Raw genomic sequence first — 17,503 nt, forward strand, 5'->3', positions numbered from 1 at the left:
TGCAGTGCCTTATGGCGTTGTTTTGAGGGTAGAAGTTGAAAGGAACCCTAACAACCACAAAAATCTAAATGGTGCCTTAAACTATTTTCCTCCTAAAAACTGCCAAAAGTGGAAAAAATCAGTCCCATTGGGAAGATTAGGATTGGTAAATGGGTAGATTAAGATGCTTAAAAGAACCACAATAGACTGAAAAGGTTGGTAAAAGACATCTCAATCCATTCAAAACACCAAACCAGCCATCAAATGGCTCACCAACCTTCCTGCAAATTATCTCAATTATCTTGCATTATTCTCATACCAATTACTAATACCAAACTATTACTAGATTTTAAGCTGTCAACGGACACAGAGTTCAGTATTCTCTGGGGATCTCAATACAAAGGTTATAAGCGTTGACCGAGATTTCAGCTATTTTATATGTATATTAGTGTGGGGGAAGATACATAATTATCTCTCTTGGCATTGTACAATATGTTGAGCTCTGACCTAAAAGGTAAGGGAATGTAGCCAAGAGTCACTGAATCATAGAGTTGACATCCTAGAAAGTCCAACTGCCAGCCCACGCCCAGCACAAGAATCTTAATTAACGCTTCCCCAACAGATGGCTCCCAGGCCGTCATTAGAACACTACCAGTTAAGGTGAGTTATTGAAAAATGTCTTAATTATCCCATCCTGCATTCATTTTATGCACAGACCTACTTCCTATGATTTATTTAAAGAGGAGTTGTAAAGGCATTCTATTTGGCATTTTTCAACCAGTTACCTTTTTTTTTTTTTTTTGGTGTATAAGATGCACGAGTATAAAAGGCACCAAGATTTTGAAGAGGTAAACTAAAAAAAAAAAAGTTCCAGGAGGCCAAAAAGCTGTATTCAGTGTAAGACGCACCCAGATTTTCACCCTTTTTTGGGGGGGAAAGGTGCATCTTATACTCCGAAAAATATATATTACCTCAGATGTCATTTGCCTTAGTCTCTTCTATCTTTCCTTAGTTTGTCTCTCTTTTTTTAAAAAAAACAACAACCCAATATCATTAAAGTAGGGGGTCATCCTAAAGAGCCATGGTGGTGCAGTGGTTAGAATGTAGTATTGTAGTCTAATTCTGCTGATTGCCAGCAGTTTGATTCTCACCAGGCTCAAGGTTGACTCGGCCTTCCATCCTTCCGAGGCCGGTAAAATGAGGACCCAGGTTGTTGGGGGCAATGTGTTGACTCTGTAAGCCGCTTAGAGGCTGCTGTAAAGCACCGCGAAGCTGTATATTAAATCTAAGTGCTAATGCTATTCCATGGCAGGGAGTCCCATCGGTTATTTCTGCATTGTATAAAGAAGTACATGAAGAATTGTCTGCCCAACAATTTCATTAGAAAACAAACACACGGGTAAAAGGGCGAAGCATTCTCGGCTCCCTCCTTTTACAGCACCATTCACAACAAATTTGCCACATGTCCACATGTGCCAGGCTGCGGGGGGTACGCCGCCATGCCACTCCAAGGTTCTGGGCCTAGAACATACGGGCCCTGAGCGCAAAGGGGAGATGCTATCCCCACCTGGCACCACGAAGGAGGATTATCACATCGCGTCAAGCAGCTGAAGATGCTTTACTGGTTGTTGGTCGAAGGCTGGTGGCCGAACATCCTCCAGGTGCGGTAGTCCTTTGCTGTGAAGACCGGGGTGTGGAGAGAAAGGTGGGGTACGTACCCTGGTTTTCCCTTCAGCTCCTCAGCACAGCGATTGCGGTTGACGACTGGGGAAAAAAGAATAAGGAAGGTTGGGATTAAAAAGAGGCACGGAAAAAATGAAGGCGGATTTCCTTGTTTGGAGGTTTTTAAGAAGAGGTTGGACAGCCATTTGTCTGGAATGGTATATGGCTGTGATGGCGAATCTATGGCATGCGTGCCAGAGGTAGTACGCAGCGCCCTCTGGTGGCACGTGAGCCGTCGCCCCTGTTCAGCTCCACTGCTCATACGTGCACACCTCCCGTCTTCGGGTCTCTGCCACCCATATGCAGGAGGTAAAGACCGTGCAGGGTGGCGGGCGCATGCAGGGGGCCACACGTGCATGTGGGGTGGCGCATGCAGGGGGACACACATGCACTGCATTTTGGGGGTTTGGGCGCAAACACTCGCATTCACGCACGGGCATGCGCACTTTGGCTACTCAGTCCGGAAAAGGTTAGCCATCACTGGTATATGGTCTCCTGCTCAAGCAGGAGGTTGGCTAGAAGACCTCCAAAGTCCCTTCCAACTCTGTTATCCTACATTCTGCATACACCTCTTCAAGGCCTGGAAATTGGGGGGGCTGTTGTCTCAAAGCATCTGGAAGCGTCTCTCGGGGGGGGGAAGTCAAAGAAGGCGCCCACCTATTGCACGCAAGATTCAAGATCAGCAATTCAAAGAAAAACCATCAAGATGGCAGGTGATGGGAAAAGGGGCCATTCTTAACCTGCGAAGGTATAGGTAGTCCTTGACTTATGGAAATGTTGGACTCAATTGTGGTCGTAGGACAGGGCTGGGTTCTGGCAGGCACTACGGCTGGTTCGCTTGTGTTCTTTTGATGCACGCTGCGCACACATGCACAGTGCAATAAAAATTGCTCTGTGCATGCGCAGCAGCAAAAAACAGGATGGCGGTGCCTACAGTGCCATCCAGAGAACCGGTTCAGGGGCGTGGCAGGCCTAGGCCACTGCCAGTTCCAGTGACCCAGGCTGCCAAGCCACTACTGGTTCGGCTGAACTGGTCCAAACCAGTAGGAACCCACCACTGGTCGTACATCAAGGCCTCTCTGGTATGAGAATTATTTTTTTTATCCAGATGAATTTCATTGGAGGATCCCTTTTTCTAGAATTGGGAAAAAGGCAGGCAGGGATTGGGGATTGAGGTCTCCCCTTGTACTCTCAAGAACCAGATTACAAGTCTCTGATGAAACCACACCTGCTTGAGTTTTTCCCTCCACATTCCTTCGTCCCCCCCATCCTGCTTCTTACCATATTCTTTGCCAGGAATACCCTTATCCTTCCATAGAAAAGCACCCCATCGTGTGTTAGGATCCGAATATTGAGGAGGGATGATTGGGTCATAGCAGCTGCTGTCTCTCAAATGCTGGGCGTAACCTGAGGATAAAAAAACCTTGTGTTGCTACAGCTGAAAAGGCCAATATTTTATTTTGGGGTGGGGGGACATGGCCCTTTTATTACTTGTGGACTTCAACTCCCAGAATGGCTGGCTCAGGAATTCTGCAAGTTGAAGTCCACAAGTCAAAAAAAGGGCCATCCCTGCTTTAATTGGTTATGTCAGTTTGTTTAGCTCCTCGCTTAATGGCGTTCAAACCTTTTACCTTCCTTATTGATCAGAAGTCATAATACTATTATTTAAAATTGATTCCTTTCTTAGGATACAGTGCACTTAAAGCTAAGAAAAGATCCTTGTTTTGAACAAACATAAAAGCAGAGACATCACCCTGCCAACAAAAGTGCGTATAGTCAAGGCTATGGTTTTCCCAGTTGCAATGTATGGCTGTGAAAGCACCAAAGAATAGAGGCCTTTGAATTGTGGTGCTGGAGAAGACTCCTGCGAGTCCCTTGGACTGCGAGGTGATCAAACCGGTCAGTCCTAGAGGAAATCAACCCGACTGCTCTTTAGAAGGTCAGATCCTGAAGATGAAACTCAAAGACTTTGACCACCTAATGAGAAGGAAAGACTCATCGGAGAAGAGCCTAATGCCGGAAAGATTGAGGGCAAAAGAAGGGGACGACAGAGAATAAGGTGGCTGGATGGAGTCACCGAAGCAGTCGGCGTGAGCTTAAATGGACTCTAGAGGACAGGAAGGCCTGGAGGAACGTTGTCCATGGGGTCGTGATGGGTCTGAGCTGACTTTGCAACAAACAACATTCATTTCAATGTATGGAAGCTACTTTATGCCAGAAAACTCCAATATATGGAAGAACTAGTCATATAGTACCCCCTACTGGCCAGTAGCAAATACAGGTAGTCCTTAATATGCAACTGAAACTGACCCCACAATTTAGTCTTAGAACATGATGGCCATAACGTTAATTACTATGTGACTATTCTCAATTCCAGAACTTTTTCTGTGGTGGTCATTAAGCAAATACCGCAGTTGTCAAATGAACTCAGTTGGGACAAATGTTAGCAGTCGGCACAAAATGACTGCGGGGGTCACCTTGTATGGTCTGGATGGAAGACACTTTGGTGTAAGGGTGAAGGTGCTGGAGGAGGAGGAGAAGAGGGTGCAGCTTCTGGTCCCTCCTTGACCACAGGAGTTCTCTGGATGAAGAGACCCTGATTCTAACCCTCCAGCAACAAAAGCTACCTAGGAGTTGGTTTTTTTTTAATTGATAGCAGTGTTTATTCTTATAAACCCAATAGAGCAAGTTAACATTTAATTCAAAATTTATATACATGTCATCCCACTTATCCTTTTCCAGAATGAACTATTTTTTCTTTAGGAATATTTTATTTTTTTAATATAATCTTTTCTATTTTTTGAATAAAGACAAACAAAATCATCCTCCATTACAAATTGTAGAAAGTGTGTCAATTGGTTACAAAAAAAACTTTCGTGCATCCCTTCCACAGTCATCACCTCTGTTTCATATCAAATTATCTATTTTACATCACATATATTTATATATCTTGCTATCATCATACCTCATCCTTCATATAACTACAGTTGTTTTAACGTCCCTTTATCACAAACATCCCAACATTTAAAACAAAGTGGCATTCCCTTATCTATTTTCAATATCATGCAGCCACATTATACCTTTATAACACATTCAAAATAAAAATTAATTATGTTTAATAACAAAAATTTTAGACCTCTTTTCTTACCTAGGAGTTTTTTGGTCCCCACCCCACCCCACCCCACAGGGGTTGTTATGGGCAAACATAGATATTGCACTACTCTTAAATAGCAATATAATAGCACTTAGACCACTTCATAGCCCTTTACAGCACGGGTCCCAAACTGTGGGCTGGGGCCTACTACCAGGCTGTGGCCTCTTGGCCACCAGGCCGCATGTGTGGCTGGCCTGTGTGTGTGTGTGTGTGTGTGTGTGTGTATGTGTGTGTGCGGCGCGCACCCTCACTCAATGCTAGCATCACCACAAGCAACACACTGTCACTAGTGTCACCCCAAGCGTTGTACAGGTGCTCACAGCCCCATTTGCGCATGTGGCCTCGTGTGTGTAGGGGACACATGCACACAGGCCCATTCATGTGTGCACATGCACATATAAAAGCTCCCCTCCCCCCATCTCGGTCGCCAACTCCCTACTCAAGCGGGAGTTCTAGTCCAACTCCCTGCTCAAGCGGGAGTTCTAGTCCAACTCCCTGCTCAAGCGGGAGTTCTAGTCCAACTCCCTGCTCAAGCGGGAGTTCTAGTCCAACTCCCTGCTCAAGCGGGAGACCCTACACCAGGGGTCCCCAACCTGTGGGCCACTATGGACCGTGGTCTGATGGCCCCTGGGCTGCGTGAGTGGCTGGCCAGTGTGCGTGCCTGTGTGCACTAGTGTCGCCGCAAGCATCATACGAGCGCTAGCGTCGCCTCGAGCGTCATGCGGGTGCTGGCATTCCTGTGAGAGTCACATGGGCACTCATGGCCCCATTTGTGGCACGTGCATGCGCCTGTAAAGGCGCCTGCTCCTCCACCATCCCCCCTGGGCTGACAACCCAGAAAGGTTGGGGAACTCTGCTTCATAGTCCCTTCTAATCGGTTTACAGAGTCAGCCTCTTGCCCACAACAATCTGGGTCCTCATTTTATCAACCTCAGAACGGAAGGATGGAAGGCCGAGTCAACTTTGAGCTGCTCAGAATCGAACTCCCAGCTATGGGCAGAGTTTGCTTAGCATACTGCATTCTAACCACTGTGCCACCAGGGCTCCTGGTAAACATACTGTAAGCAACTATTAGTTAAATAATAATTTATTATGATCAGAAAATATTAATTAATATTTAACTAACAACCGTTATTAGTTAAATAATAGCCGGTTTAATCTAGTGCTTATGGCTAGGGCTGAAGTTAGAAAGCAGTAGAGCATGTTCAAGTCCCATTTCAGCCATGAAAGATAACTGAGTGCCTTTGGGCCAATCATTCTCTCTTAACTCAACCCACCTCACAGGGTTGTTGTTGGGGGAGGGAGGAGGAAGGTGCATTGGATATGTTTGCTACCTTGAGTTATTTGCAGAAGTAGTAAAAATAATAATAATAATAATAATAATAATAATAATAATAATAATAATAATAATAATAATAATAATAATAATAATAATAATAATATAACAATTCTAGCAATAATACAATTTGGCCAGAGTGAGCTAAAAGAAGATGGGGAGGGGGGAGAAGGAGTGAGTAACTATGGCAACTTTACGACCTGTGGATTTCAACTCCCAGAATTCCTGAGCCAGCCATGCTGACTCAGGAATTCTGGGAATTGAAGTCCACAGCTCCTAAAATTGCCATAGTTGCCTGTTTACCCCTGCCTTAAACACTTACCAGGTGGCAGAGCCTTCTCCTGTTTGGCACCGGACCTCTGCCAGCGGTGGTAGGTCTCTCGGCCCAGGGGCTCCGTGATGGTGTACCAGGCATCACGGTTGTGGCTGTTTGTCAGACCGGTATACCAGGTTTGAGGGATGGCATCCCACCCCATAGGGGTGAATTTCCAGCGGACGGCCTCTTTTATAACAGGGGCATTCCGGGGGCCTCTCAGAGAAAGGTATTGATCACTGTCAAAGGGACAAAAAAAATCTATTACCTCAATTATCCAGATGCATCATGGCTGGCCAAGAAAACACAGAGAGGGATACGGAGTTGGAGTGACCAGCATGCCCAGGAGTAAATTGAAATCAGTTCAGCTTAAACTTACATTAAATGGACGGATCTCTATTAAATTATTACTACTGTATTAAGTGCCAATCAAATTGGAGCAGTGGTTGAACCAAACTGTGATTCAGATGAAGTAAATATAAAGAGATCTTGACTTTCCATACATGCTGATGGGGGTCAGAGCTATCAATACATAATTAAACAGGAAATATTCAGATCCAGTGGAGAACAGAGTGGATCTGTTGAATTGAAAAGGCTAGGGAATCCTAAGGAAAGACTGAAAATAGAATCGCCAGCCCAGTAATGCACCTAGATAAATCTTTTCTTTCTTTCTTTTAACAACCTAATAATCCCTTACATTGGGAGGTGGAATCAGGGTGACTGAACAGAGCTTAGGTTTATTGGCCGGATGCCCTTCCTGACGCCTATGCAAAGTTCGCAGCATACAATGACTCATTACGCCCAGAGAGAGAAATATCTGCCCTACCCAGGATTGAACTCACAGCTTTGTGATGTGATTGTGATGTGAGAGCTCCACCTCTGGGCCATCACACTGCTTACCTAGAGAAATCTATACTATACAATGTTCATATCAGGGATACTGCAAACTGTTCTGGTCAACACATTTAGAAAAAGGATGTAAGCCGCCTAGAGTCACTTTCAGTCAGATGGGCAGCACACGAGGGTGAAATAAACAAACAAACAAACAAACAAACAAACAGGAAAAGTACATAAGTAATCAATTAAATCAACATGAATTAACAAGATCACTGCACTTCAGTGGCTTCCTTTCACTGAGTGTGCTTTAGCCTGGAAAAAAGATCATAATTAAGACACACGCAATCATTTATGCCATGGCATGTGTGCCATCTCTCTGTGGGCATGTGAGCCCTCGCCCCGGCTCAGCTCCACCGCCTATGCAAGCACAGCTGATTTTCGGGTCTCTGCCGTGCATGCGTGGGGAGAGGTATGTCACGCGTGCATGCATGGGGGTGGGGAGGAGCATGGGATGGCGCAGCGCGCCTCCCTGCGCCCCATTTTCGATCCCAAAAGGCTTCAGGGAGGCCTGCTAGGCCCAAAACAGGGAGGGTTGCATGTACACATGTGGGAGGAGCATGGGGGGGTCATGTGTGCATGTGGGGGTGCGGGGGGAGTGTCACCCATGCATTGCATTATGGGCGTGGGCACGCGCACTTTCGGCACGCAAGGACAAAAAGGTTAGCCATCACGGCCATAGAGAAAGGGGGTTGGAACAGAATTATCCATAGGAAACAGGTCCCCAAAAGTCAAGGTGGATTCCACAACTATGCAAGTGAAGCCCAACCCCTTTTTATGACTTTGGTCACATGGTTGGGGTTGCCTATCCTGTCTTTTTTGACTTCCTCCAACCCTCCGAATAGAAAGTTTTCCTCACTCTCTTAAAACCAGGGGTCAGTTCCGGAATGTGACAGCAAGAGGTAAAACAGACAAAAGAAAACCTTTCCCATGAGAGAGATGGCCAAAAGCTAAAGTGATTTATGAATCCACAAATGACAGGTTCTACTGAGGGTTAATCTTCCTTCTGGGTTGCAGGACAGCAGCCTCTGAAGGAAAACAATGTTAGGAGAGGGAGATGTTTCCATCTCCTGTGAGCATCCCAAAGGCATCTAATCAGGGGTTCCTGCCAGTTCTAACCTCTTCTATAGAAGAGATTCCACAAATCTACTGTGCCGTTTAGAACCGGTTCCAGCTCCCTCCCCCCGCCCTTCTGCACATCATCAAGATGAAGAGCGAGAGGAGGAATTCTGGGAGTTGAAGTCCACAAGTCTTAAAGCTGTCAAGGTTGAACACCCCTGGAGGTTTTTTTTCTAAAGGGTTAGGGGTGCAAGGGTCTTGTAACTTGACAGCTTTAAGATTTGCTTGCTTCAAATGCCAGAGTGTCTGAGCCAACATTTTGGTTGCTAAGCAAGAGCGTTGTTAAGTGAGTTTCACCACATTTTACAAGTTGGCCATGCCCACCCAGTCACATGACAGCCAAGCCACTCCCACTTGGTCACATGGCCAGCAAGCCACTCCCACAAAGCAGGCCACACCTACAGAAGAGGTTCTAAAAAAATTTGAAACCCACCACTGCATCTAATTGGCCACTGGGGGACACCAAGGATTGGGTAAAAGCAGCGGTGGGATGCTGCCGGTTTAACAACCGGTTCGGTGAATGCACACTTTGTGCGTATGTGTGTTTTGCGCACGCGTGCAGCGGTGAAAATGGAGCATTTAGAAGCTCAGCTGTTACCTTCCAAGTCAGCAATGGTAAGTAGAGCAGCTGGGGGGGGGGAGAAATCAGCTGTGCTGCACGATTGAGATGAGCTAGAAAGCAGGAAATAAAGGACAGGACAGAGCAGGGGCAGGTGGGTGCATCCAGCTGATCGTTGGAGCTAGAACTCCACCCCTGGTCTTCTGGGCTACTCTGATCAGAAGGGCTTCTCTTAGCTTCTCTTCACAATCTATCTCCTCAAGCTTGTTGTGGGAGTAATTTAATGGCTTATAATGGGAGGGCGGTGAGCTCACAAGGTGAGGACACTGGGTTGATTAGCAAGCCTGCGTTCGAGATCCGAGTGCTGCTGTGTGGAAGAGTTAGTTCCCATCATTTGCTCCTTCCAAGCTAGCAGTATAAGGGAGCAATCGCAAGTAGATAAATAGGTACCACTTTGATGGGTACATTAACAGGGACATGAAAGGAGCCCTCAACTGGATGTCCCCCCAGGCAGTGGTGATGTCACCAGCTAAGCCTTTCAACCCGGAAGCATAATAGGTGCTTCCGTCACAAAGAGGAGTGAATGGTTTATAATCCAGAACTCCCTAAAGAGTTGAATAAAGAGTAAAAAAAAAAAAAAAGTTGTGATGAAAAGTAAATGAGCCAACTGTTTTTCATTCTTGTTCCACCTGTTATTTATTCTTTGAAAAAAAATGATTCATCTGGCCTTTTTAAAGCTGAACAACCAAATCAACAGTTCCGAGCAATAATTGCGACAATATGAAATAAATTTATAGATCCCCATTCACCTCCTGCAAGTCTCCGGGCCCGCATTTTATAGAAAAGCTCATTTCAAAGGATGGGACTTTGGAAGGGGGACATGAGCTCATTTTAATCCACCATTTGGAATTAAAATGTTGTTCTGCCTCTGGAAAGAGAGATTGGCACATGACTTTACTGACCTGACACACTATCCGAACCCCTAAAACACGGGTGTCAAATTCGATTTCCTTGAGGGCGGCATCAGGGTTGTGTTTGACTTTGGGAGCCGGGATGGGTATGGCCAGGGGGCATAGCCAGCTTGACATCACTCGTGTCGGGGGTGCCTGTGATGGCCGGCGCTCTGCCAGCGAAAATGGGCTCCCGAGCTCCGTTTTCAGCTGCAATGACCTCCTGCAACCCTCTGCCAGGGAAAATGGAGTTTCTCTGTTTTCCCTGGCACAGGTAACAGGGATGGGATTCAGCTGGTTCGGACCAGTTTGGGCGAACTGATAGCTCCGATGATCAGCTGAGAGTGAACCAGTTCACTCTGACGATCAGGTGGGCCCGCCCCCCCTGCCCTGGCAGGATCCCACCACTGCACCGCGGTCTGGTCCTTTGCTGTTTCCAGGGCAAGCCCACATCTAAGCACCCCGCTGGCCGGATCTGACCCGTGGCCTTGAGTTTGACACCCCTGCCCTAAAATATGTCTGTAGGAAGCTGCAGAAAGGAAACTATCCTTTCGAACACCGGAGAAAAAGCATTGAGCAGAGGGCAAAGGCAGGGTGGATTGGTTGTAAAATTTGCAAGATCCAAAGACTAAACTAGGAATCGGGAGCATCTAAAGCAGTAGTTCTCAACCTGTGGGTCGGGACCCCTTTGGGGGTCGAACGACCCTTTCACAGGGGTCGCCTAAGACCATTGGAAAACATATATTTTCAAAAAAATACAGAAAACATAAAATAATCCTATGGCTGGGGGGGTCACCACAACATGAGGAACTGTATTAAAGGGTCACGGCATTTGGAAGGTTGAGACCCACTGATCTAAAGGCTGTAGTCAGATATGGTGGCTGCCACAGCTGAATTGAATCTTTGCTGGATGCAGATAACATAGAGGTGGATTTTTGATCACTTTTGCAGCCACCATTTTGATTTTTTTGACCTTCAGTGATCTCCTGGTAAATTTTTCCTGCAGTAATCTAGAAGAGGGAGGGAGGGAGGGAGGGAGGGAGGGAGGGAGGAAGGAAGGAAGGAAGGAAGGAAGGAAGGAAGGAAGGAAGGAAGGAAGGAAGGAAGGAAGGAAGGAAGGAAGGAAGGAAGGATTGTGGGACTTGAGGTCCACATATCTTCAAGTTGCCAAAGTTGAAAAACATGGCCATAGGCATAGATGAGGTAAGGAAGCCATTTTTCCCTGTCAAATAAAGCCCAGGATGTGATAGTAGTTTGCACCATTGTGAAGACACTTACCTGTAGAGCGGAGTGGGGAAGTTAGTTTCTAAGGTGTTAAGAGGGACATATGGACGATTTAATACCAAATCCCGGTGCGACAGATCATGGAAATCCATTGCAAGCCTGGGATGTCCCCTCCTGCAGCCCAGGCCAGCTTAAGAGAGTTTCCCTTTGGCTGGAGGCAAGAGCAAGATGAGTCACGTCATTGTTTGACTTACACACCTCCTGGCAACCATCCCCTTAGCAACCAGTGCAGTAACAGGGAGACAATGAACGATGGAGTGTGTTAGGTACAAAGGACCGGAAGGGGGAGGAAAGATAATAGTAAAAGAAGGTCCTGATCAGGAAAAGTCCCCAATTTGTACAGAAGAGAAGAAGGGACGGAGTCCTTCTTCCCTTTCTCCCTCCTGCTGTTGTTTGCAATAGTGTTGGCTGTATTCATACATTTTGGGGGGGGGGGTGTCTTGGAGTGATATTATGAGAAATGGTGGAAGCTGGGAAAGGAAGGGAAGAGAGCATAGGCACCAAGAAACATGGAATCATTTTAAGAGACTCTGCTCAATTAACAACCTGTTCTGATCCCCCTCTGTCCGGTAATGAACGCGGACACAGGCTTGGCTGTTTGCCACTTTTTAATCACAAAGATTACAACTCTGTTGGCTGCAAGCCCAGATAAGAATCACGTGCAGGAATAGTTGGCAGCAACCCAAATCAAACAGAACAGAATACAAGACAGACCAGACAGAAGTTCCTCAATACTGTTACGAGCGGTTGAGTCCTGCAAAACCTTCCTCCCAAAATCCCGTCTTATATACGCTTTTGGGAGAGGCCACACCCCAACCTATTAATGGAAGCTTGAAATGGTTTCTGTAGCAGCTAAAAGCAATCGCGCTGCACATTTAACATTTTGAGATGATTGCAACAAATGAAGAACTTTTCATTTTCCACATTAAGTTTAACAGAATCATCTTTATTATTTCATCCGTTATTTCATCTAGTGTTTTGTCAATTTTTTAAATCATTTTTTAAAAACTATAATTTGCTAAGTCTCAATGGCTGAATGCTCACAATACACAGTAAGCCTGAAACCATGGATTGTAAACTACCAATGAAAGCCACAGATATTGTACGAGGACACAACACAGCTTCGTTTGGGCTGAACCATGTTTTGTGTGAACAGAGGCGCCATAACTAAAGATCAGAAAGCCCGACCTATCCAAAACTGTACAGTATCTAAAACAAGGAAATTCTTTGGGATTATACTCCTCAGCACCAAGGTCAGAATAAAATAACAGAGTTGGAAGGGACCTTGGAGGTCTTCTAGTCCAACCCCCTGCCTAGGCAGGAAACCCTATACCATTTCAGACAGATGGCTATCCAACATCTTCTTAAAGACTTCCAGTGTTGGGGCATTCACGTCTTCTGGAGGCAAGCTGTTCCACTGATTAATTGTTCAAACTGTCAGGAAATTTCTCCTCCATTCTAGGTTGCTTCTCTCCTTGATTAGTTTCCACCCATTGCTTCTTGTTCTACCCTCAGGTGCCTTGGAGAATAGTTTGACTCCCTCTTCTTTGGCAACCCCGAGATATCAGAACACTGCTATCATGTCACCCCTAGTCCTTCTTTTCATCAGACTAGACTTACCCAATTCCTGCAACCGTTCTTCATATGTTTTAGTCTCTAGTTCCCTGAACGGAAGTGGGGAAAAACATTCAATGAAATCACTTCCATGTCCCATATTCACTAATCAGCTGAAGCTAAGCCCTAGAGACATTCCAGCAGTCCTGAATCATATCTCTCTCTGTGATAAATAGATCTAGTAAGCAGTGAAAGTGAAATGGAAAATGAAATTGTAATACAGGTAGCCCTTGACTTATATCCATTTAGTGACCATTCAAAGTTACAACAGGACTGAAAAATGTGACTTACGATGGGTCCCCCATACCTACAACTATTGCATCCCCACATTCACAGGATCAAAATTCAGCTACTTGACAATCGGCTTATATATTTATGATGGTTACAGTATCCTGGGGTTGTGTGATTGCCATTTGCGACCTTCCCGAGGGCCAAGGTTGAGAAACACTACACTCGTTGTACACTGTCCACCATGACAAAGGGAGAAACGTGATTCTTTTCTAAGTAATGACAAGCAGGCAAATCTCAGGATATGGATGGAATAAAATACCAGCCATCTTCTTTCTACCTTGTTTTTTTTTTAAATTGTGCAGCAACTCTTCCATTTACAAATGTCTATTGGCATTGTCCAGGTAGGATATAGTTGTCCCAAAAGTGCTTTTTCAAAATTTTCAGCATTTGTCATAGTTCATTCCTACTGGAGAAGACTGCTGCTCAGTTGCCCTTGGATTTTAGCATGCCTGACTTTTGGCATCATCTGCCAGAACAATTCTGGAGAATTTAAAAACTTTCCCTCTTTTATGCCTATCTCAGGGGTTGCCACAAAGAAGAGGGAGTCAAACTATTCTCCAAAGCACCTGAGAGTAGAACAAGAAGCAATGGGTGGAAACTAATCAAGGAGAGAAGCAACTTAGAACTGAGGAGAAACTTCCTGACAGTTAGAACAATTAATCAGTGGAACAGAAGTTGCCTCCAGAAGTTGTGAATGCCCCAACACTGGAAGTCTTTAAGAAGATGTTGGATAGCCATTTGTCTGAAACGGTATAGGGTTTCCTGCCTAGGCAGGGGGTTGGACTAGAAGATCTCCAAGGTCCCTTCCAACTCTGCTATTGTATTGTATTGTAAATGTGTGACCCAATGAAGAACAGTGTCAGCCCGGAAACCGTTTTGAAGATCTTCAGGGGTATCACAGCAAGGCCGGTTGCAGCTGTGGGAACGTGAAGGGGGAGATAGAGATAGTTGGGGGGGGGGGGGAAGTGTAGCCAAAATAACATTCTTTCCCATGGGAGCCAAGGACTTCCCCACCAGGTGCTTGGAAGGCGTGGACCAAAGGCAGCCGAAGGAGGACTGTGACCTGATTAGACAATGTGATGGATGTGAGACCTGGAGGGCATGAACTTTGGGTTTTGATTTGGGTGGGGAAAACTTTGGGTCCTTCAGAGTTGGGTTTTCACCAGCTGTGCCAAGATGGCATTCCTAATAAAATTTTACTCTGTGGAAACTCCAGGCCTCAGAGCTTTGATTTCATAGGGTCTGTTACTTGGAACCCTGACAGACGGGGCATTTTAAAATGTAAACTCGGTTTTGAAAAATATCAGACACTTGACAAAGTAAATGTTCCATTCACAAGTCTTTAATGCCAGATACATTAACTTTACACATGAAGCTATACGCTTTTTTTTTTTGTACCATACCCCACACATCCTGTGGTCCCTTATGTGACGCACTGCATACATAAGAATGCCACACATTCACACAAAACAGAAAACAGAAACACCCCATTCCAAAAAGAATTTTTCAGATACTTCTGGCCAAAAGATAATACATAAAGAAATACAAATCGTGGAACTTGTTTTTTTTTTTAATCCTCTTACGTGGATTTTTGTTTTTCTTACACATGACTGGTCAACATGCATCAGTACAATCAACTCTTGCAACCCATATGAGAATTGAGACAACACACACACACACACACACGCACACGCACAATACTTATTTGGAGGCAGCTAAACCCACCACAAACTCCCCATTTGCAGCATCTGCTCCAGATGGAAAGCAAGAGTTGGGGATTCAAATTATTCTCCTCTGAGGAACATGATCTCAAGATGGCACGTTGTGAATGGAAGTAAACAAGAGGAATCCTCCTTCAGATGCTGGCAGTCCATGGGCAATTTTTTTTCTTTAAAAAGAAATTTAACTGCTGGGTTTGTCATGTTAGATACTACACGGAGGGAAAGCCGCTTGTTCGAACACCAAAACAAAAGGGGTGCCACCATGTAGACCAGGCGGACATCAAAAAGCTGACAAGGGACTCGGGTGGAACGGAAATAATCTTTCTGAGAAAGTACCTCACATTCTAGCCACCCAGGAGGACACTCATCCTTCTGTATGGAAACGGGAGCTCTTTCCAGAACTTCCTTTCAAGAATACTCCAGTTGGTTATGTGGTATTTGTACGTAGCACTTCTTGCATAGTCTAAGAAGCAGGAAATTTTGCCTCAACACCAGTATTTTCCTCAGCCTGGTGCTATGTGACTACAATCAGTGTAATCTTAAACCACCCTCGGTCAAAAGGGCTCAAGGATGATAGCAACTGGAGTTCCCACATCAACAGAACACAAAGCTGGAGGAAGACCAGAAGATACACACGATGCATGAAGGGCCACATGTCGATTCTTTACATGCTCACAAAGAGAACTGGACGTCTGCAAATACTCTATTAAGTGCAAAGACACCTCAAACAAGCAACAGTTTGTACAGCTGGGGTACTTCTTCACAAAGAGGAATAAGGGCTGCTAAAATACAAAATACACTGATTTTAAAAGCAACACGAAGAACTCAAGTGCTGTAGTCTTCATATCTCAGACCTTCCTGGCATTTCTGACTGGGCTTCAAATAAACAACATCATTCTGTCCTATTCAACCAAATTTAAAAATAAAAATAAAAATTCACTTTGGACTGAATTACAGGACTTCATATAACCAAAAATGTTCCGCTTATTGACTTCTTTCTAACACTAAACCTAAATCCCTCAAACCTATAGCTCCTTCAGGGTGAATCGAGACTTATTAAATCTAAACTTTCGATTCCCTCCTTGCATTCTCAATTTGGTCTCTTATTTCTCATTCTGGACAAGCCGTAAGGCGCCTGATTTTTAATATTAGGACACAAAGAAGGGAGGGCATCAGTCTAACATTCAACCCAAAGAGCCGAAATTGCAAATTGTCTTAAGTACAGTATGAACTCACCTTGTATGCTTTCTTCCTTTTGAAAAGCAACATTCCCCCGCCCCCCAACATGCCAAAACACAAGCCACCCAGCTTCGGCTTCTCACATCTCTGGCATCTCTTTACATTTGCCCCCCAAGTCAAGCTTAAAAGCCAACCCTTCTCTCAGCCCTCGCCTGGCAATTTGTGCTTATTTGCTTATTGGAAACTCTTCAAAATCAACAGGGCTTCATTCTGACCCTATGAAATGGTTCAGCATGAACATATTGCTGTGCTGTTTGGGGACAAGTCACTTTATTTCGGTGTACCTTAGGCAGGGATGAGTAATTTTTTTTTCCCAGCCAAGGACTCTTTCTTTCTTCTAAAAGATATGCTTGGCTCAAGGATTGCAGGGTTATGGCTGGTGAAATGCCATCATCGCTAAGAAGACGAACTCAACACGCTTGCTTAGCCCCTTTTTCTTCCTGGAAAAGGGGAGGAAGAGGAGGAGGAGGAGGAGTTGAGGCATCGGATGGCTCTTACAAAGCCTTGTTTTCCCATCAGCAGAAGGGAAAAAACAGCCCTTTAGGAAGCAAGATGGAAAAATTTTCCCCACTCCATTTTGTTCCTTAATTATTCAACTTTTGTTCCTCCAACTATTTTTTTTTAAAAAGCACAAATAAAGGGCTAAAAATTTGGCCTTGCCCACTGCAGAGGTGTTCTGAGGGCAATAAAAAAGGATGCAGGAGCCATATATGGTGTGCAAAATACTGCCTTGCAGGTCTGTATTAGTCTTCCTTAAGCTGAATACGCCCGAAGAATTACACTCATCCCTGCTATCTAGGCCCTAGCTGTGCTGAGAATGACAACAGGTGTGCACGCAGCACAACTGGAGGGCAGAAGGATTAAGGCTTAAATAAAAGTACTCTTCTCTTCCCCTTTTCAGTACCGCTCCTACAAACCAAGCCACCAAGGGCTCAGGGGTCCATCCAAATGCCGCTGAACTGACATCAACGAACTCTGTACGCCTTGGGAAATGAATCCTGCAAACTTGTTTTTCCTCCTTGGCCACTTACCACATTGGTGATACTTCCATTAGAGCTGGCTTACTTTCTATCCATACACAAAATTCATTTTCTTTTATTCATCTTCATGGCCAGGACCCAAAATGACCCCTGCTCCTTTTCCTTTTCTTAAAAAATTTGTGCAACAGGCAGGCACACTTGGGCACTTGCTCTCTCTCTCTCTCACTCACATACACTACACACAGACACACACTTCAAGATTCTCCTCTCTCTGAAGCCCTTCCCCATTTGTCTCCTGTCCTGGAGGACAAGAAAATATTTTTTTTTTTTTGCCAGCTTCCCTTCCCT

At 45.0% G+C, this 17,503-nt stretch overlaps 2 protein-coding genes and 1 long non-coding RNA gene across 5 annotated transcripts in view; all 3 read right to left on the minus strand.

Moving 5' to 3' along the window:
* Positions 1-1,258: 1,258 nt before the first annotated feature.
* On the minus strand, positions 1,259-11,402 carry TEKTIP1 (tektin bundle interacting protein 1; the record flags this gene model as incomplete). Its single annotated transcript, XM_081938453.1, has 4 exons — positions 1,259-1,743; positions 2,983-3,108; positions 6,514-6,743; positions 11,305-11,402. 4 exons carry the CDS (start codon positions 11,400-11,402, stop codon positions 1,598-1,600), a joined length of 600 nt encoding a protein of 199 aa, XP_081794579.1. The 3' UTR covers positions 1,259-1,597.
* A 3,139-nt stretch (positions 11,403-14,541) lies between these two features.
* The window catches only part of LOC309396006, a 148,553-nt gene continuing 145,591 nt past the window's right edge, over positions 14,542-17,503 (minus strand). Inside the window, exon 2 of the long non-coding RNA XR_014176017.1 lies at positions 14,542-16,571. This is a non-coding gene — a long non-coding RNA (uncharacterized lncRNA). The remainder of the gene's footprint in view (positions 16,572-17,503) is intronic.
* FZR1 (fizzy and cell division cycle 20 related 1) overlaps positions 14,542-17,503 on the minus strand; it is a 29,925-nt gene continuing 26,963 nt past the window's right edge. For all 3 annotated transcript variants that reach the window (XM_081959377.1, XM_081959378.1, XM_081959379.1), the window contains exon 14: positions 14,542-17,503. This exon is cut by the window's right edge and continues 241 nt beyond it. The gene's annotated coding sequence lies outside the window, so the exon portion shown is untranslated.

This window comes from Natrix helvetica, assembly GCF_964273705.1.
Source record: "Natrix helvetica genome assembly, chromosome: 1".
NCBI classification, from domain to species: Eukaryota; Metazoa; Chordata; class Lepidosauria; order Squamata; family Natricidae; genus Natrix; species Natrix helvetica.